The sequence below is a fragment of the Vidua chalybeata genome, chromosome 6 (assembly GCF_026979565.1).
Source record: "Vidua chalybeata isolate OUT-0048 chromosome 6, bVidCha1 merged haplotype, whole genome shotgun sequence".
NCBI lineage: Eukaryota > Metazoa > Chordata > Aves > Passeriformes > Viduidae > Vidua > Vidua chalybeata.
The window spans coordinates 7242285-7262938 of NC_071535.1; the positions used below are offsets into that span (position 1 = coordinate 7242285).

At 43.0% G+C, this 20654-nt stretch overlaps 1 protein-coding gene across 1 annotated transcript in view; it reads left to right on the top strand.

The window, feature by feature from the left end:
• Positions 1–1038: 1038 nt before the first annotated feature.
• Positions 1039–20654, top strand: part of BRF1 (BRF1 RNA polymerase III transcription initiation factor subunit) — a 172505-nt gene continuing 152889 nt past the window's right edge. Inside the window, exons 1-2 of the mRNA XM_053945059.1 lie at positions 1039–1261; positions 14892–14972. Coding sequence (XP_053801034.1) covers positions 1075–1261; positions 14892–14972 — 268 coding nt within the window. The 5' untranslated portion in view covers positions 1039–1074. The remainder of the gene's footprint in view (positions 1262–14891; positions 14973–20654) is intronic.

Here is a 20654-nt window from a genome sequence, read left to right on the forward strand (position 1 = left end):
ACCCCTTGGAGAAAGTCCAGAGGAGGCCACCAACATGATGAGAGGGATGGAGTAGCTCTCCTGTGTGGAAAACCTGGGAGAATGGGGATTGTTCAGCCTGGAAAAGAGAAAGCTTTGGGGTGATCTAATTGTGTGTACCTTACAGTACTTGAAAGGACCCTAAAAGAAGGATGGAGAGAGACTAGTTACGAGGGCATGTAGTGACAGGATAAGGGAGGATGGATTCAAAGTGAGACATAGAAGGTTTAGATTAAATACTCACAAAAAATTCTTTACTGTGGCCATGCTGAGGCCCTGGCAAAGGTTGCCCAGAGCAGCTGTGGCTGCCCCATCTCTGGGAGTGTTCAAGACCAGGCTGGATGGGGCTCTGAGCAACCTGGGATAGTGGAAAGTGTCCTTGTCCAAACAGAGGGATTGGAACTAGATGATCTCTAAGGCCCCTTCCAACCCGAACCATTCTGTAATTCTACAATAATAAACAAAGAGTTCCAAAGCACCAGACTTCAACTTCATGCTGCCTTTGTCAGGCAGGGCTTGAAGTGCTGTAATGAAGCAAATTCATTGGGCCCAAACAACTTTCATCTCAGCATTACAGAACGATTGAATAGATTTGACTGATGAATTTGACTGATGAATTTTATTGATTAATTGGATGCCCAGAGGGTGCTGAGGCCCTGGCACAGGTTGCCCAGAGAAGCTGCGGATGCCGCATCCGTGGCAATGTTCAGGGCCAGGCTGGATGGGGCTCTGAGCAACCCGGTCCGGTGGAAAGCATCCCTGCCCACGGCAGAGGGCTGGAACCAGGAGCTGGGGGCGAGCAGGAGCGCCAGAGGAGCGGCAGGAGAGCGGATCCCCGCGGGACTCGGGGCTCCGCGGGCCGTGAGGGAGGAGCGCTCCGGAGGGGCGGGAGCGGCGGCCGAAGCCTCGCGAGAGCGGGCGGGGTGGCGGCGGCCGCCGCGCTCCTCCCCGTGCCGGTGCCGGCGAGCGAGGCCTGCGCGGGCCCGGGCCGGGCTGTGCCGGGCAGTGCCGAGCGGCGGGGGCGGCGGCCGGGCCCGTCCCGGTGCAGCGGGCAGGATGCCGGGCGGGCGGGTGTGCGGCGCCTGCGGGTGCGCGGAGATCGAGGTGGACGCGGCGCGCGGGGACGCGGTGTGCACGGGCTGCGGCTCCGTGCTGGAGGACAACATCATCGTGTCCGAGGTGCAGTTCGTGGAGAACAGCGGCGGCGGCTCCTCCGCCGTGGGGCAGTTCGTGTCGCTGGACGGTGAGTGAGGCCGGGCCGGGGCAGGGCGGGGCGGGGCGGGGGGCACGGGGAACGGGGTGTGGGGAATAGCGGGCGGTGAATGGAGAGAGGGTGTTGCGGGGATGGGGCACATGGCAGAAGGGAAAGGGCGCTGGAAGAGGCGTGGACAGGAACCGGGCGAAGGGGTGTGGGATCAGGGACAGAGCGCAGGGATGAGCGACCCAGCGGAAAAGGACCTGGGGGTGCTGATCGTCAGCGGCGGAACATGAGCCCAAGGCGTGCCCAGGTGGGTAAGAAGGCCAGTGGCATCCTGGCCTCTGTCAGGAATAGCGTGGCCAGCAGGACCAGGGAAGTGATCGTCCCCGTGTGCCGGGCGCTGGTGAGACCGCACTTGGAGTGCTGTGCTCAGTTCTGAGCCCCTCAATTCGGGAAGGACATTGAGGGGCTGGAGCACATCCAGAGAAGGGCAGCGGAACTGGGGAAGGGTCTGGAGCACAAGTCTGCGGTTGTTTAGCCTGGAGAAGAGGAGGGAGGCTCAGGGGGCACATTGCCCCTCTACAGCTCCTTGACAGGAGCGTGGAACCGGGTGGGGGTCGGGCTCTGCTCCCAGGGAACGAGTGACAGGACGAGGGGACATAGTCTTTTGCTACGCCAGGAGAGGTTTAGGTTGGACATTAGAAAGAATTTCCTCATGAAAAGGGCGATTAGACATTGGAATGGACTGGCCAGGGCAGTGATGGAATCGCTGTCCCTGGAGGTGTGTAAAGAAAGGCTGGCTGTGGCACTCAGTGCCATGATGTGGTTGACAAGGTGGTGTTCAGTCATAGGTTGCACTCAGGGATCTTAGAGGTCTTTTCCATCCTAATTGATCGTGTGATTCTGTGAGTTCAGGGACAGGGCATGGGGCTGAGGGAACAGGGGACAGTGTGGGGAAAGGGATGGGGAGATGCTCTGCCAGAGGGTGGGGTTATGGGGATGCTGCATGGGGGAGTGAGGACAATGTATAGGGGAGATAAGGACACTGTGCTGGGAGATAAGGACAATGTATAGGGGAAAGGGTGCTGTGCAAAAGGTGTGAGGAACAGACTGTGGAAAACCATGTTTTGCAAAGAAGGGGTATGGATGGTGCATGTGGGAGCTCGTCCTGCACAGAGTGGAAATGAGAGAGGCAATGCATGGGGAGAAGGAGAGCGTGCTGTGCAGGGTGAGACAGAAATGGGGTGGGGGAGGCTAAGATGAATAGGAGAAAAGAGCTGTGCAGGATTAGAGATGCTCTGGGTGTGATGGACTACATGTGTGAGGGACTGGGGCAGGTGTGTGAGAAAGTTTGGGGCTCTGTGGAAGGGCTGGGTGTGCAGGAAATGGGGAGGTAGATGAAATTATTTGGGATAGAGGACAGGAAATGTTGGGTTGGGTGTTTAATGGGTAGAGGAATATGTAGGGGCACAAGGAGGAGTAACAGACTGTACGTAAAGGGTAAAGGGTCAAGAGTCTCCTGTCAGTAGTTGGGTTGGGGTGATTGTGTGAATGCTCTGGAGGATAAAACGTGGAAAAAGGCCACATCAAGAAGACAACAGTGTTTAGAAGGGGAGAGAAGGAAAGTGGGTGTGGGGAGGATGTAGTGTTTGAAAGGGGAGAGATGGAAAATCTGTACAGGGAATGTGTATAAGGAGAAAGAAACATAAGCAAAAGCATGGGAAAGAGCTTAGCAGTGAAACAAGTGGCTCTGATGGATTGTATAGCCATGGGGAAGAAAGAGGAATTCTTTCTGTGGTGGAGAATGCAGCGCTGCAAATTGGAGTTTGGGAGTTTACTGTAGGCTAGGAGTTGTCTGATGCCATTCCTGTCTTCCAACTCAGGGTGCTGGCATTACTTTTTTTACAGCTTATAAGCAGCTCTTGTATCCTTCACTTTTTCCTGTTGTGATGTGGAGGCTATATTTTTAATGGCTTGTTCTGCTTTTTCCCTCCCACCCAAAATTGTGCAGGACAGATGGCAAACAAGCTAGAGCGCATTTTGGGATGCTTTTATCCTTAAAAAGTAAATCTAAAGGAAAAGAGAGAAATGCACCATACTGAGGCTTTTTTACCCTTATGGATGAATTGCACAGTGCTTAACAAAATTTCTTTAAGGTATAGCTTTTTTTTTTTTTGTAAGTCTGAGTCTGTGATTTTGTGAGTGCAGGCCCTGTTTCACACCAGAAATATTTTAAGGAAATTAGGATATGGGCGACTTATGCTGGTACAGTTCTTTACGTTCCAAAACAGATGCTTCTGTTGTGAATAATTTTTTTTCCTCAACGTAAACTGAGTGATGCAAGCTAATCCAAAAAGATGTATTTGTACTGCAATAACAGTGTCTTCATCATGTGTGCTTGTCTATTAATGTGTTTATGACTGATTAAAATCCTCTGGAATGGGAAAAAAAGTCATTTACTGTGTAAGAAGGACTTTGTATCTCTCCCAAGGGTAGAGAATTTACAAATGTATGTATATTTCTTTTAAGTCAGAAACCATGTACTTTCTGAAAGCAACATTTTCTGGTAAGTTACACCTTTCAATGACTTTTGATTGTATTAGTAAATTCCCACCAAAATTGAATGAAATGCTTTGGTCTCAGTCTCCTTGGACTGTGGTCTGATCTCAGAGTCTTACTGTGTGGAGCATTTGCAGTGTCAGAGGTGCCTGGGGTGCTGTTTTTGAGTCCCTGGCTCATGGTTAGTAGGGTTGGGTGTCTCAGAGAACATTGTCTAAGGTTTGCAAAGGATGAGGGATGTCAGGGTCTCTATTGCAGGGCTGGGAATTGAACGGGGCTTTTGGTATTTGTAGAGCTCAGAGCTACTGGTTGAGCAACAATATTCCTCAAATCCTTTAAAGATCCACAGCAGCTTCTGTTTGCATGTTATAACATGTTGAATACAGATGCATTTATTAATAATTTATTTTCACCTTCATCATAAAAAAGCAAAAGGGAGTGGAAAGCACTGAGACACTGATTTTTCTTTTTTACATGTAGCAAAACCTTTTATTTTGCCAAACTACATATTAAGATGGCAGAATCTTGCATCTGTTTACTGAAGGAGTGAGTCTGCACTTCTCTGTATTAACACAAAGTGGCCAAGTCCTTGCTAATAAGTCATGTAGAATCCCTATAAAACATTGGAAATCCCTTCTTTTATCCTCTCAGGGTTGGAGGAAGGTGTGAGATCACAGTTAAGTTTTCTCTGGCAGTATTTACATTGAGCTAATTATGTGCCTGGTGTAGGAAGCCTCAACACTGATGCCTTTCACAGAGAAGAAGTTTGGTGTAGCCAGTGTTTTCCAGTGCAGATGTGTGAGTCCTTTGGAAAGTTCCTTTCAATGTTTTTTATGTTTTAGCAGCTGAGGTTTTGGTGTGCTGAGAAAGCGTGGGCTTGTGTTTGGCTGTGAGTGAGGGGGTTTGCTTTGCTCTCCATGAAGTCTTGAGAAAATGCAGGCTAGTTAAGTGTATTGGACAAAGGGGTAGAATTATAGAATCATTTAGGTTGTAGGACAACTTCAAGATTATCAAGTTCAACTGTTAACCCAGCACTGCCAAGTCCATCACTGAATCATGTTCCTGAGTGCCACATCTACATGCACAGGGTGAGCCAAGTAGGTAGAAGTAGTGAAGGACAAAATATGTGTTCTGCACAGGTAAATACAGGATAACAATGCTTTTTGGCAAAGTGGCTTGCCTTGAAGATCCTTTGGAGTTTTCTAAGGAGGTTGGTAAGTGAGCAAAGCAGATGGTTGGATTTTCAAGGGAAGGTCAGCAAGATCTTTCACCAGAAGCCTTTTTGGTAAGTGGATAAAGCAGAAAGTTGCATTTTCAAAGGAAGGTCAGCAGGATCCTTCACCAGAAGCTTTTATAGAATCTGAGCTGTCATTGATAAGGAAAAGTCTTTACAGAGCAGAGTAGCTCTTCAAATGATAACAAATATACTCTAGAGAGTACAGAAGGAGGTGCCAGTAAAATTCCATAGAATCTGGACTGATGATCTGGAAAACAGGTGACTGGTGAGTTAATGAGGTTTGTGGGCAATACTAAATTATTTGGGGTAGTAAAGTCTGTAGAAGGACCTGTTGCTTTTAGTGGATAGGTAGTAGATAGCAGATGGGATCAAGAGTTGCTGTGAGAGTTAGCATTTTTCCTTTCTTCCACATATGGGATGGTTTCTTCTTCTACATCCAGACTGGCTAGGGTAACATTGGAAGGAAATCCCTAGGTCATAATGGATAGCTTTATAAAAACAAGTTGCTCAATGTTCATTCATGGTACAAAAGAACCTGGGTGGGGAGGGGAATGTTAGAAGTTAAAAGAGCACATACAGCATGTCTGTACACCATTATACATCCACAGTGTTACCTCCAGCTGAAGTGCTGTGTGCAGTTCTGGTGGGTTTCTCTTTTCTTCCCCCTCCCCAGGAAAACCTCTAATAGAGCTAGAAAAGATACAGAGAGGAAAATGGAGTGATTAAGAGGAGAGCTTCCTGAAGAGCTTCTCAGTTAGACTGACTGAATAGACTCAGCCTCTTCAGACTGGAAAAGAGATGATTGAATGGGGCCATAGTAGAGATTTGTATATGCAGTAAAATAACACAGCAAGGATGAGCAGCTGCTCAGGGTCACATAATGCAAAAGCTAGAGAGTATTAAGAAATCTAGCAGCTAGCTGATTGCAAAGGTAGTAGGCAGGAGGTTCAGAAGCATTAGGAGGTTTTGTTTGTTTGGTTTTGGTTTTTACAGAACATCCCCCCCCCCCACCATGTGAATCTGAAGTTGTGGATGTTAGAAGTTTACATGTGCTTAAAATGATTGGGCAGACAGAATAAAAATGTATCATGGCCATTAATAAAATACATTCTTTCTGGTTCAGGAAATCCTTGAGCCACAGATCTCTAGAAACTGGGAGATTATATGAGAGAATTATCACAACAAGCTTTCCTCCTGTGTTTTGTGTTACCCCTGTAGGCATGTATATTAATAGGCTTTCTCATTCAGAGGTAGGATACTGGACTAGTCTTTCAGTGTGATTTGGCACAGCTGTTCTTTTGAGACTTCACAGGAAGAAGATCATGTTCTTTGAGCTTTACAGAGCTAATCCTACCATTCCTTTCAATGCTGTCTGTCTGAAAGACTGACAATCAGCTCTTCTTGCAAGGTACCTGTCACTTCCTGGGTTATGAGCTGCTAAGTTATTTCACTAGCAAGGGAATAACCCCTTCTAGAAGGAGCTGCTGTGTTTTGTTTTGTTGTATTTGATGTTTTGAGAGGAAAGTCCTCTGAAAGCTTTGATATGCCCCATACAGGTTTAGTTAGTTGTAATTCTAAATTCTGTTGTGAGTGGTCACAGTCAGGAAATAATCCAGCCTCAACATTCCACCCTAGCTATGTTACTGTCTTAAAGCTTGTGAAGGCCCTGTCTTGAAATTTGGTTTTTGAACCTGACTGATTTGACCCTGGATAAGTCAGGAATTAGTGGAGACGGGTTATCATGCCTGTTTTAGCTCCAAGGAACTCTACTGATTGCACAGAAAATGTTTGAGGCATGTACTTTTCCTAGCTGAATCTAGTTTTGAACAATAACTATTCACTCTATAATTGATAGCCAGTTCAGACTAGCCAAAGAGATTGTTCACTCTGACTTCTTAACTTAAATTTGGAGAGCTTTTGAATCCTGCTAATTGCAATGAATGTGTCTTGCTTTTTATTTTTCTTCATACCCAAGTTCTTAGCTGCCTATCAATTGTTACATTTGAACACATCCCAGCAGGAAGTACAGCAACACAGGGTCTAAGAGCAAGGTACATTTCTCCCTCTCCATTATGCTATAATTGCATCCTGGAGGATGGAGTTACGCCGAGCCCTTTGCCAGTTTGCACGGGTTTGATGGCTGCTGCTTTTGTAGAAAGGCAAGTTAAGAGTTGTGTGCCATGTCTGAAGGTCTGGAGTTCTCTGATTGCTCTTTCACTGTGTCTGGGTGGGAGTCCCCTGTCTTGTAGTAATTGTTGGGAGGAACTGTTTTCACAAGTTGCTTTTTTTTAAGCTGACAGGAGAAAAACTGAAGCTGAAGAGAGTGAGAGAAAGCTGAGCATGGAGCAAACCTGACAGCCCAGATCTCTCTTCAGGTTTTTGTTTAAAGAAGCTGAGAAAGGTGAAGGCTGGGACTTCTGACAGTAATCAAAGGAGAAGAAAAGTCCCACCTGGGAAGGTTCATGTGCAGGCAGCATAGCAGCAAGCTGGAAGATGTAACTGAGAAATACAGCACAAAGAAACGATGCTGCAAGGTGTACTGAGCTTGTGATCCTCAAGCACACTGTCTGGGGAAGCTCAGCTTCTTTTGTTCCAGAAATTCCCTTTAAATGCTTGGTAGTAAGTTGAGAAAAACAGATCTGATAAGCATCTTGGTCATGAACCAGGTATTGCTGGTTCTTGCTGTCACTGACTAGCTTCTCTCTGGGGTTCCCCCAAGGCTGCTTGTGGCCCAGGATCCCATCCCAGTCCTCAGGGATGTCAGCCCCTGCCCCAGGAACTGCACAGCAGGGCAGGTCTCCAGCTCCCCACTGCCTTGCCCTGCCTACCCATGGACCCTGTAGAGCCAGGCCCATGTGCTGTCTGGCCTCAGCCCATCCTTGTGGCTCTGTTTGGACATTCTGGGGCTGTGTCTGACCTTGTTCCCCTTGCTGGGCCTGACCCTGACCCCCCTGTGCAGTCTGACATCCTGCCTGGCCTCAGCCCATCCCTGGACCTGTGGAGGTGCCCTCAGGTGCCCATGGCTGATGCCCTCAGCTCTGCCTGTCCCTGCCCTATAGAATTCAGAGTCACATCTCTAGTACAGATTTAAATGAGAATTATTAATAAATCTTTTAACTTAGTGACTAAGCCTGGAGGTTTTAGGGCAGTGACAAATACAGAGGCACAGTCACAGAAACAGGATTCTGCAGTGGGCACTGACAGCATCAGTTCTTCTTCAGCACTGAGTCAGGCTCTCTGGCTCTGGTACAGCAAACATGCATTAAGACTCTGCATCTCCAAATGTACATGAGTTTGCAGTGCAGTAATTTGAGGCTGGTGGGAGGTTATCTTCTTGCTTTTGCTCATAAGGGGAAAGGGAAGTTGTGAACTGGTAATCCTTAACACACCAACAAGTGTTTGTTAAAGTTTTTGGTGTAGGAGGTTCCACAACATTTGTAAGTAGCCTGGTTCAAGTTTTAGAATATCAAAGAAGAATTTATTTCTACTATTACATTTTTTTTTTGCAAGTGAATTATAATGAAGTTATTACAGAGACCCATTAGCACTGCCAGAAATTCTGAATGTGTACTCTCACTCTTCAGTGTCCCATGACAGATTTATCTTTAGCTCTTTAGTAAAGCTGTGGTATGCTCAATGTTTTAGATATACCTGTGGAAGCTTACTGAAGTATTTTCTTTACTGTTTTATCCTTAAAATCTTTATGTTTTTACATTGAGGCATGTGAGCTGCATTGACCTTGCATGCAGAACTTAACAAGAGTTTGCCTTGATCTAAAGATTTGTCTTTTGGGGATTGTGGACATGAAAAGTTATGGTCAGTAAACTGGAAAGAAGAGAGGGACTGACTACACAGAGAAAAAAACTTATGTAAAATTTAAGCTGAGCTTACTAGTCATTCATCTTCTCTACCTTTTTGTCCTGTAGAACTTTTTAAGATGATCAATTACTGTCACAGTGATTGCTAGTGAGACAGTTGGGAAAGGGTATGAACTCTGTATTTGTGTAGGATTCTGTGCTTTTGTCTGCTTTGTTCTTATGTAAATAAAGGATTCTTGTGTATTTTCAAATATTAAAAAAGTGAAAAGAGTAAGGGTTTTGTTTTTAATTGGTAGTTGTTAATCAGTTTCCATGTAAGATATTGACATACCAAGTCCTGACATTAAATGTTTCTTACAGTGCAGCCTCAAATAGTCCTGAACTGGGCTCTGCCAATAATGCATGTGCTAAACTGGAAATGAAAACACTTGGTATTGAAAAGTTAAAATAATATTAATACCAACAAGTTTCCTTATATTTGTGGTTTTTAGAGATGACACTAATTCGTGGTTAATTTTAAGTTATGCAGAGTGTTCATTATGTCAATTGCAATACAGAGAAAGCAAGTATGAGTATGTTGGATTTGCAGACCCTTTGATGGAAATCCTGAAGAATATTTACCTGTTCTACTCTGTGCCAGATTTTCTCATTACAAAACATGATTAATTCATAATCATGCTGTGTTGGGAAGGAAAAGGGGGAACTTCCATCTAAAATAATCACCTGCTATATGTTTTAGTGAGAGGAATCAAATAAATTTTGCTTTTCTCCCCAAATCCTCCAGGTGGCAATCGTGCACCAAAATTAATATGAAGCTTTTTCTGGCATTGAGTCTTTTCCATCCTGTCCCTTGGATGGCAACAACAGAGGGTGCTGCTGTCAGCTGTGGCAGTGCAGAATAGTGCACATAACTTGGATGCAGACTGATTTCACAGAACTGGGCAATCCTAAGTTGGGTTGTGGTGGATGCAACTGTATTTATCTCTACAGTTGGTGGTTAGGAAAATAAGCTATGATGGAGTAGATTTAAAGTTGGTCTATGTAAGTTTGTGGTAGAGCTTCAGAAGGCTCTGGTGCCTGCAGACCTGTTCATTTTCCTGGAAAAATGAGTGAAAGAATTGTTTCAGTTACAATCTTCAGAACTTGAATCACATAATTTTGCTTTTATAGGCATGATTTGTAGCAGGAGGTTTACTCACCCTTCTTTTTACTTTTATGGTCTAACTTCAGTAGGAAGCTCATTAATTTTTTTTATATTAGATTACTTTGTCTTGCCCAATTATGAAGTCATTAGTGTGATGCAGTTTGCATTCTTTACCAGACTTTACCAGATTTTATGCTGGATCTGTAAATACACATATTTGAAATAGAAGGTTTGCCCTTACCTTGTCCTGAAGAAAGGACTGGTGGCTTCTGGGTTTAATTTTACAGGGGAGGATTTTGGTAGGATTGGTCCTATCAGATAGCAGGTGCACTGCAGTTCAGGTTACAAGCAGCTTCATTTGCCCTGTCTTCACTTGCTCATTTATGTAGAGGAAGCAAAATCTGTAATGCTGGGATTGAATCTGTTTCTCCTTCAGGTGTTGAATCTGAAGCTCATCATGTCACTACCTGACAGAAAAGTTCCTTTAAGCTGCAAATGCCCACGTGGCTGCTGCTCTTTGCCTCCACTGTGTGGAGTGATTTCATAAGTGCTGTTCCTGTTACCTGTGGTTTTTTGTTGCTGTTTAAGATTACTCCAGACTGCAAGCTTTGCTTTCACCTTTTACAACTTGAGGAGCAGTTTTATGGAGAAGCAGAGTGATGTGACTTTGTTAGGGAGTTGGTGGAGCAAAACAGAAATGGCTGAGGTGCTTGTACTGTGAGCAGCAGAGTGGGAATGGCTGCTTTTGGCTGATGAGGGATAGTCACTCTAGGACCATGTAATTGTTTAGTTGGAAAAAACTTTTAAGATTGTAGAGTCCAGATGTTAATCCAGCTCTGACAAGTAGTTTGGCATTTGAATTATGCAGGGTTATGGTGTGGGTCTGGACCTGTGTGAGCTTAGACTGAGTATCATCAAGTTTCCAGACATGATCTCCTGCATCTTCAGTTCTGTTGTGTTAAGGCAGTGTAGCCCACTGAGAGTACCACACAAAAACTGGAGTAGCTGTGTTTCTGAGCTGCCTAACACATCTCTCCACGCCTTCTGTTGTCCAAAATTTCATGAAAATGTCCAAAGCAAACTTGAAGAGAAAAAGAAGCTTCAGTTATGTGAAGCTGCAAATCTGAGTGAGTTTCTAAAAGTAATCATAGAGTCATAGAATATCCTGTGTTGGAAGGGGACCCAGAAGGATCATGAAAGTCCCACTCCTGCCCCTACACAGGACACCCTAAGAATCACAGCAAATGTCTGAGAGCGTTTTCCAAATGCCTCTTGAATTCTGCCAGTCTTGGTGCTGTGACCACTTCCCTGGGGAGCCTGTTCCAGTTCCCAACCATCCTCTGGGTGAAAAACTTTTTCCTAGAAGCCAACCTAAACCTCCCCTGACACATCTTTATGCCGTTCCCTCAGGTCCTGGGACAGGTCACCAGGGAGAACAGCTCGGTGTGTGTCCCTCCTCCTCCCACCAGGAGGAAGTTGGACCTGCAGTGAGGTGTCCATGCTGAACAGACCAAGTGCCCTCAGCTGCTTGTATGGCTTCACCTCTGGGCCCTTCACTGTCTTCATGGCTCTCCTTTGGACACTCTTATGGCTTTATTAACATGTTTTTTTTTTTTACATTGTGGTGCCCAAAACTGCCCCCAGCACTGGAGGTGAGGCTGTCCCAGTGCAGGGCAGAGTGGGACAGTCCCCTCCCTCACCCAGCTGGTGATGCTGTGCCTGATGTCCCCAGGACATGGTTGGCCCTCCTCAGCAGGTGGGATGAGTAGATGGCAATGGACCTTGGGAGGCTTTTAACCCCCTGTGTTCTCAGAGGCGTGTCCATACTTTCAGTGGTCACTCCAGGTGCCAATATCCAAACCTGACCACTGATTGGTTTGACCCAACTTCCTGGAAAAAAAATTCACTTCCATGTCAAACCACGACACTCATGAAGGAGTGCATTTGAGTTCCCTTAGGGAAATGTAGTGTTAATGTTGAAGATTTGGCAGGCAGTAGTTGAAGACACCAAATACTTCTCGGATATATTTTTATATGTCTTTAAAGCTGAATGTGAAAAACCAAAAGCCTGCTTAATTCACTTTTGAAGTTGTGGGGGAAGAATGGAAAAGGTCAAGAAATGTAAAAATTGCAGTTATGCTGGGATGTTAATTTGGTTGTGCCTAGAATTGCTGTTCCTTTCCTTTGTACTTTTTAAATTGCTAGCTTTGTAGGGATTTTTGTCTTTAAATGAATTTGATTATTTCAGTTTTCTTTTTTTAAGAGTTTATCTTTTTATTACCCAGCCTAACAGTTATGTTAATGAGTTTGGTTTGCATTTTGCTTGTAAGATTAAAGCTGATGGTGGGACTACATAGTCAATGGCAACATTAGTTTGCAGTTCTGAGAGTGTAAGTGCTCAACAGACTAGTTTTCTGTCAGTTTTCAAAGACAAATGCTAAGTAGAGATGTTCAGCCTTTCTAGTTAACTTGCTGAAAAATGGGTACATCAATTCTGATAGCTGAATCTGTCTTTCAGATAGCTCTGCTGGTGTCTGCTGCAGTCTCTATAGCTTGGAAGGAAATTACTTTATGTATGATGTTATAGCTTGATGGCTAATGAAAAAGGGTCTTAAAAAACAAAATAATTGAAATCTCAAGTTAATTTCATTTTGTTTATATTCTTTTGGATTTTAACTCCTGAGTAAGTTAAATTATTTAGTTATTAGTATTGTTTATCACCACTGTGAGATTGTTTTGTGCAAGCTTGTGGTTGGTGTCCTCCTCCCATGTACTGATGCTTGAGTGTGGGCTCTCCTGATGCAAATCAGACTAGTGAGGAAGCTTGTAGTAAAGCAAACCTTAAAACAACAACAAAAAAAGGAAAATGGGAGGCAGAATTCCTGTTTAGATTTGCTACTGAAGAAAAGGAATGTAAAATTATTGCATCGTTGATATATTTTCTGCCAGGTAAACCATTTTTACTAAATGTACACCAAAAATGTTATGCCTTCTTTTGTAGCTTGGTAACCTCTCTCTGGTTTGCTACATTGGTTTGTTTTCAAGTGTTTGGAAATAAAAGGCTGTACCTGTAAGAATGACAAGGAGATGTTGCTGTCTCTGATAGTCAAACACAGAGTTGGGAGAGTTACCTCTGTACCCAGTGAGGAGATCACTATTGAATGTTTTTCACTTCTTATATTAGGATGAAGTACTTAATCTGTGGGGCATTTATGTGAGAGCTTCTTATGTGAGGTTGTCGCTCAGAGACAAGGGACGACACGAGCTCACTGAGTGTCTTGGACAAACAATTTGTTTTATTGTTCAGAACTTCTTTTTATGGGGCATTTGAATTTCCCAGGCTCAGAGCTGGGGTATCTCTCTGCCCAGATCTCTGGCCAGTGGTGTTTCTGCACCTAGGCTTGAACAGGGTTGGCTGTTCCCTGTATAGGTTTGAATCCAGCCTAACTGGGGACTTGTTTATCTGTTTTTCTGGAAAAAGCCAGGCAAGCCACATTGGATTTGTGTTATGGCTAGATTTACCTTGTCCAGCTACAGACCAGCTGCACTGTGACAGCACTGCCACAAGAACTGATTCTTTTTTGTTAAAGGATCTGTTAATGAAGTGAAGTTGGTTTCAAGTGTGGATAGCACTGGAAACCTAATTTAAAGGTTATATGGAAAAATAAGCTTTGAAGGCTGATAGTAATTCTGCAGGAGTATTAGCTTATTAGCTTTTCTGGGTTTTGGTTTTGTTTGGATTTGGTTTTTTTTCTCAGTATAGATGTACATTAAGTGCAACTGAGAGGAGCTGAAAAAGAGCTAAAAAAATTTTGGTAAGAGTGAACAGTTTAGGTCACAGTTTCTCATCAGTTGTACCTGCCATGGAAGTATCTTATTTAAGTGTGTACAAGAAATGCCCTGAACTGCTTTAAAGAGTGACATCATTCCCCTCTCTGGGTCTATCCAAAAGCCTTTCTAGTTTGTTCTGAAGAGCTAGTCTAGGAGGAGGAAACAGCCACAAGAACTTGAGGAAAAGCTGTATACATCATGGACAACAGAAGTCCATTACTAACAAATTGCGTGTTTTCAATCCTGTGCAATTTAGCTTTTTGGTCTCACTTGCTGCTAAGCTGGTGGATTCAGATATCCTGCTTGAGGTACCCTGATTGTTTTTAAAAAAAACCTTCCTGCTTCAGTGGGAGACTATTTTTGTCCTTGGTAGTTTAATTCCCTGTTCTGCAAGATTGGTTTGCATGAGTAGTTCCACTGACTCCCAGCAATCTCTGTATTCAGGCTGCTCAGCATTGGCATGGATGCCCAAACCAGCCTCTAGTTTATGCTGATTTACAACTCAGACTTCTTTTAAGTCTCCAGCCTTTCAGGGTGTAAAAGTAGCAGTTCCAGACTTGCAGTTTTTGTAGCCTAAGTTGCTGTGTTTACCTAATGACAAACTGAAGTTACTTTAAAATAAGTGTTGCATCTGTAGTAGCCAACACAGTCATTATTGAATGCTGAACATGTTTTATGTTATGTAATGCCAATAATTACCTATTAAAATTCTGTAAATTCTTAATTGAATATTCTTCAGACAAAAATACTAACTAAGCAATTTTTTCCTCTTTTATTTTAAGAAATGTTTTACAGTACTGGTTTTCATGTTCTGCTTAAAATAGACATTGGGAGATTTTTGTAGTTTCTTTGGAACTGAGATTGGGAGGGTTTATGGAGCCATGTAATTCTTATGGTATCCCAGGAAAGAAGTAATTTGCACAGTATTGGTACTTGATGTCTTAAGTACTTTAAGACCTTCTTAATGTAGCTTGGCATGTTGTAGATTATACAGATACCGACTATATTGGCACAATAAGTTTTATTTTAATATTTAAATTATGTTACTCTCTTTGACATCTGGTGTTTGTTTTTTTCCCCCAATAGGTGCAGGGAAAACACCGACTTTAGGAGGAGGATTCCACGCCAATCTGGGAAAGGAGTCACGAGCAAAAACTCTACAGAATGGTACTAGCAAATTTTAGTCTTGCTGATATGAATTATTTTTATTAATATGGTTGATACAATTAATTTTTAGTTTTGAATGTGACCTCAAAACCTTGGCAGGCCCCTCAGTATTCAGTGGAGAAGTCTGCCTAGTGCTGAGTTTTCATTGTGCTCTCATTTGGCTGCTACACCTGATTTATGAGTTCATGTAGCTGACTGACAAAGGGTAATGGTACCTGACAGTATTACTGTGGTTTAAAAGGGCTTTTTCAAGGTTGACATGCCCATTGCACCTTTTTATTATCTGTTAAACCTATTGTGACTTTTTATTGAGTCCATTTTCAGACTTCTTGAAATACTTTATTCATGTTTATTTATAGGTATAATTCTTCAAATATTTTTGGTCTTAAGCAATGCAAGTGTGAGATAATGCATATAAGTAATCATGTGCTTAATATGGGACCATTGAATAGAGAGAGAAAAAATGGAAAAAAGGTTTTAGTGCACACATGACATTAAAATAAATATTCTCATTACACGCTTTACATTTTAATTGAGATCTCCATATTCTAACTCTTTAAGGAGGGTGAATAAAACCAGTTTTTATTCCAGGTGCAGAATGGTCTTCCAATTTGCTGTTGCTCATATCAAGGGACAGGAGTTGTCATTTTTTGGTTAATTAATACTTCTGCCTCATGACTCTTGGAGATGACAGCTGATGGACTGTCATAGCAAAGTCTCAGAAGCTGACATGCAATTAACCATGGATGTAAATGGGTTTTACTAATAAGGTACTCATTTGGGGGAGATATTTTAGAGAAGGGTATTTTCCTAAATTAATCTTACATTTGCAACTCAATACAGAAAAGTCTTGCCTATATTATACCTCTGTAGGTGTATGAAGAGTAAGATTGATCTGATATTATATCTTCACAGGTATAGAGAGGCTAAGATTGATCTGTGTCATTGACGTATAGTCAGATTACTCAGCATTATTCAGCTGACACATATATACAGGTTGTTTTATATACAGAATGTTCTATTCAGCTGTTTTTACTTAAGAGTATTGAGCCCTGTTTGTTTGGCAAAATAAAGCTTGCACTTCAGGTGATGTAGTGTCAGTGTCAGGTCTGAAGTTACTATCTTAGGAATTTTAAATTTCCTGTCTAACATGTAACGTATATAAGCAGTGGGATAAAGCCACTAAACTTAATGAAGTCTGGTTTTGGATTAAAGCACTTTAATCAAAACTGTAATTTTGAACAGGCATTTAAAAAATAAATTGGCTTTTTGTGCATAAGAACTTCACAGTTGTCTGTAATTGTAGAAAAGTAAAATGCTGATGGAAGTAAATCTGTCTTGTTGCTTCGTGGAGTGTTTGAATCCTTCAAAAGCCCTTTTGGTTATGCCAAAAGGTAATCACAAGTAAAGACAGTGTGGGCGTTTTTCTAGAATCTAAACACAGCTTTTTTCTTGGATGAGTGTTTGCTGGGGAATATGTCTGAGCATCTTCCTTCCCCACAGCTTTTGTGTGGGGGGCCTCCCTGATCAAAAACAATGATTGTGACTTGGCTAAAGCATATCAGCATTGTATACAAAAAAATTTAGTTGCTTTACATGAACTTATCTCCTAAATAGTCTTGAAACAGGAAAATAATTTGTCTTTTTAGTTACACCTCTCTGAAGCTTTTTGCAGGTTTTCTTCTATTTTTTTTCCTGTGTCTATCCTTTATATAAGGAGCAAGTATTTGGTCTTTGATTTCTGTAGCCAACCTGCATTTGTCATACTGCCAATCCATCTCTGGAAAAGTTCTTTTCAGTGAGCTAAGTGATGTTCTTGCTCAGTCCCAGGCATGACAACAGCAGCTGATATTTCAGGTAGAGCAATTGGTGTTTGAAAGGCTTTTCTTTTCTGTCGCTGTATAATGAGCTGGTTGTCTGCTGCTTTTAATCGCACTTCTGGCTTTACATAGTTTTTAATTGCAAATTGAACTATGGCAATGAGCTTACAAAATCTCACCCTGTCACTGTGGGCCCACGATCACGGCTTTTTTTTGGGGTGAAATTATGTTAAATATCCATCATGGTTAGACTTGAAAGTGTAGCAAGGTATATGAAACTATTGGACATATTTTAAAGGAGAGGTATGGAGTTGTTCATTGAATGAAACTGAAGTGCACTGGTAGTAGGCTGTATGAAAAATGAACAGTTATAAAAAATGCTGAGCTACTTATTTATTTGCTGGTGCCACTATGTTGGCATTTCCAAAGTTAGCTGTGCTGCAGGTGAGGTGCTGAACTCGCTCCCGTGGGGATGCTGGCACAGGACAGCCTGCCAGGGCGGCTGCTGGTGGCTCTTACGTCAAGGCTGCTGCTGCTGCTGCTGCCTTCAGTGCTGGGAACACACGATTCTCTCCTGTGCTGTCAGTGCTCCATGTTATTCCCTCCTGCTGAAGGGAAGAGCCAGGCCCTGGGAAGCAGGGATGGGCGGTGGATGAAATCCCCAGAGTGCTGCAGAGCAGCTGAGAGCCCGTGTGTGGTCCGAGAGTGCTGGCAGGTCTTGCTCCGTGCCTGCTCTGCTTGCCAGCAACCTGTGGGGAAAAGTCCAGCCATGGAGCAGGGACTTGCTGGGTTTTAAAAAATAACCACCTCCCCCTGCTATCCCTCCATCCCCCCACTCCTTCCCCATGTGGTTTGGGCCAAATTCTTCCTTACTGTAAAGTCTGTCTTTCCAGGGGAGTTGGAAGGGAGGTGATCTGGACTCACTGTCTCTTACTTAACTACCAGCAAAGCAGCTGGGCTTGGCTGAGTCTATGATGCTGCTGTTTTTTGAGGCTTTTAGTGAAAGGATGTTTAGAATTAGATGAAGAACAGTTTTGCATTAGAATGCTTAAGGTAAAAACTTTTTTTTTTTCATACATTCTGAAGTGAAGAAATGCAAAAGTAAAAATCTCCCAGCAGCTGCTCATCAGTTCTGGACTCTTCTACAAAATCATGGTGTGCATTGGTGTTTTTATAAATATGTGTATTTATGCTCTAAACAAAGCCATGGGCAAAACCTGAACATTTTGTAGTTTTCATGTTTGTGTAAGAATGTCCATTACACAGAACTAGTCTCCCTTACCACACATGCCTTTGCTGTACCTTTCCTCTCTATTTAATGCAGCAGGGCATGGCTGTTCAGTTTCTCCCTTGATTTTCTGAACCAGCTTATGTTTGTGTCTGTTTGTTTGGGAATTGGCTGCTTACAGAAACTGGAGTCTTGTTTACACTTGCTAAAATATTTATGCAGAGAAGATTTAATAGTGTTGAATTTGTTCATAATCACTTTGATTTTCAGAGTGCAGTACTGTGCTGAGAGTATGAAGCTCCACAAGTTCAACAAGCTCAGGCCCACAAAATGCTTTGTATCTGTGCACACAGACCTCACTTTTATAGTAAAAACCTGCACACCTGTGAGACGATGTAGCATTTCAGCTTCAACTTCGTTTTAAGGGATATGACAAAATAGCTAAATAGTACTGATTTTCTGAAAAAGAAGAATTATGAATAAAATACCAGCTCAGAGAGGGGGGGACTCTTTGACAAGACATCTTCCTCTGTTCCTGAGCCTCTTCAAATTTCTACAGTATTGGTCAACACTTACAGTTACTTCCAGAGCTGAAATGCAGAGTGATGTCTCTTTAAATCCCATTTTAGAGTTCTGTGCTGCATTACATAATCTCTCTAAATAGCCAGTTTATTCTTGTTTCCTTGCAGGCAATCTGCTCTCGCTGTATCAGTGTCAGAGTCGTTGTTACAAGGGAGTTGTTCTTGACTTGGAGCTCTGATACTTTCAATAGTCTTCAGTGACCAAGAAGAAAAGGGAGAGGGGAAGGAGGGTCAATGGCATGATTACATATATTATATGATTATTGAAAGTTTCAGTTGCAGATATTCAAATTTGGTTTAAACTAAGTTTGAAAATTGCAGCTGCATCTAGCTTAATCCAATTTCTGAACTGTTGTGCTGTGGTTTTAATTATTTCTTTCAATGAAAGTGTGTTTTCCCTCAGTCCTCTTAAATACCAAAACATAGCTAACAGTATTTTAATGCTAAATGGGAAAGTATTTCTGAAGATGGTCTGTAATGCATTTTTTGCTGTTTACATTTAAACTATTTGATTAATTCTTTAACATTTGTTGTCATCACTCATTTTATAGCTGGTTTGTTACAAGTAATTATGGAGGGTTCTGCTTCCTCCCAGAACTATACAATGTGAATTAGAACAGGACAATATATTATACATGTGAAGAACAGAAGTATCCAAAGGGGAGGAACAGAGAGCACTGTTTAACAAAACTAGAACAGCAAGGGAAGGGAGAATAGTGGAATTCTAGAATAACTGAGATTGGAAGAGACCTCTGGAGGCTGACAAAACGGTGGCTTTGAAGTTGCATTAAACTGCTGAGGGCCTAGGGCAGCTGAGCTCCAGTTATTACCAAGGAAGGATATGACAGTTTCCCTGGACAGCCTGTTCTCCAATGGTTAGCAACCCTCACTGTGAGGAATTTTTTCCTTGTGTCGAGTCAGAACTTATTTTGATGAAATGCCACTCTTGCTTCTTGTCCTTTTGCTGTGCATCTCTGGTGATGCAGGTCTGGCTGCATCTTTATAACCTCCTACTGCGAAGCTGAAGGCACCAAAGAGAATTCTAATTCTCCCTCAGCTTTCCTGGGACTCAGCAAATTCATCTGTCAGCCTCATCCACGTGCTGCAGTCTCCAAATCATCATAGGGACTCTCTGCTGGACTTGCTCCAATATGCCAATGCGTCTTCTGCAGAGGAGTCCTGAACTGGACAAAGTACTCTAAATATAATCTCACAAGTGCTCAGCAGGGGATGATAATCACTTCTCTGGACCTGCTGGCTGCAGTTTTAATAACGTGGCTCTGGGATGAAGTTAACCTTCACTGCTGTGATTGGGTGCTGCTGAGCCATGTTCAGCTTTTTGTCCATGAGGAACCTAGACCCTTTTCTGCAAAGAAGTCAAATAGTCCCCAGCCTGTGTTTTTGCCCTGCAGTTTTTCTGTCCCGGGTGCAGAAAAATTACATGTGGCTCATGAGGCTTCTGTCTGCTCATTTCTGCAGCATCTTAAGATTCCTCTAAGTAGTGGCTCTGCCCATCAGCATATTGGCCACTGTTCCAATGGGATGTCATCTGTAGGCTGGCAAAGGAAACCTCCTGGCCTATTGTTCATGTTGTTAATGAAGGCATTAAACAGTATTGATCCCAGTGTAAGTCTGATGGTGAAAGTGCTGAGCACTACTCTTTGAACCAGGCCAGTCTTTCAGCCAAGTTGCTGGTCACTGGCCTAGTCCAGATCTCTGCAATTTGGCTACCAGGGAGAATGATGAAATGGGATGAGGGAAGAGCTGTAGTTAGAATTTATCTTGACTGCATTCTAGCTGTTGCAGCTGGGCATGACCTATCCTCCCTGAATCTGTGCTGACAATTCCTAGTAGCCTACTTGGGTTTTGTATGTCTGGAAATGGTTTCCAGGTGGATTTGTAGCCTTCCAAGGGGCTGAGAGGAGCCTGACCCACCTTTGCAGTTGAACTACTTCTCCCTCTGGAAGAGAAGCCTGATGCTTGCTGCTTTCTAGTCAGAGAGAACCTCTTCAAATTTCTACAACTTTTTGAAGATGGCAGAGATTACTCTTTT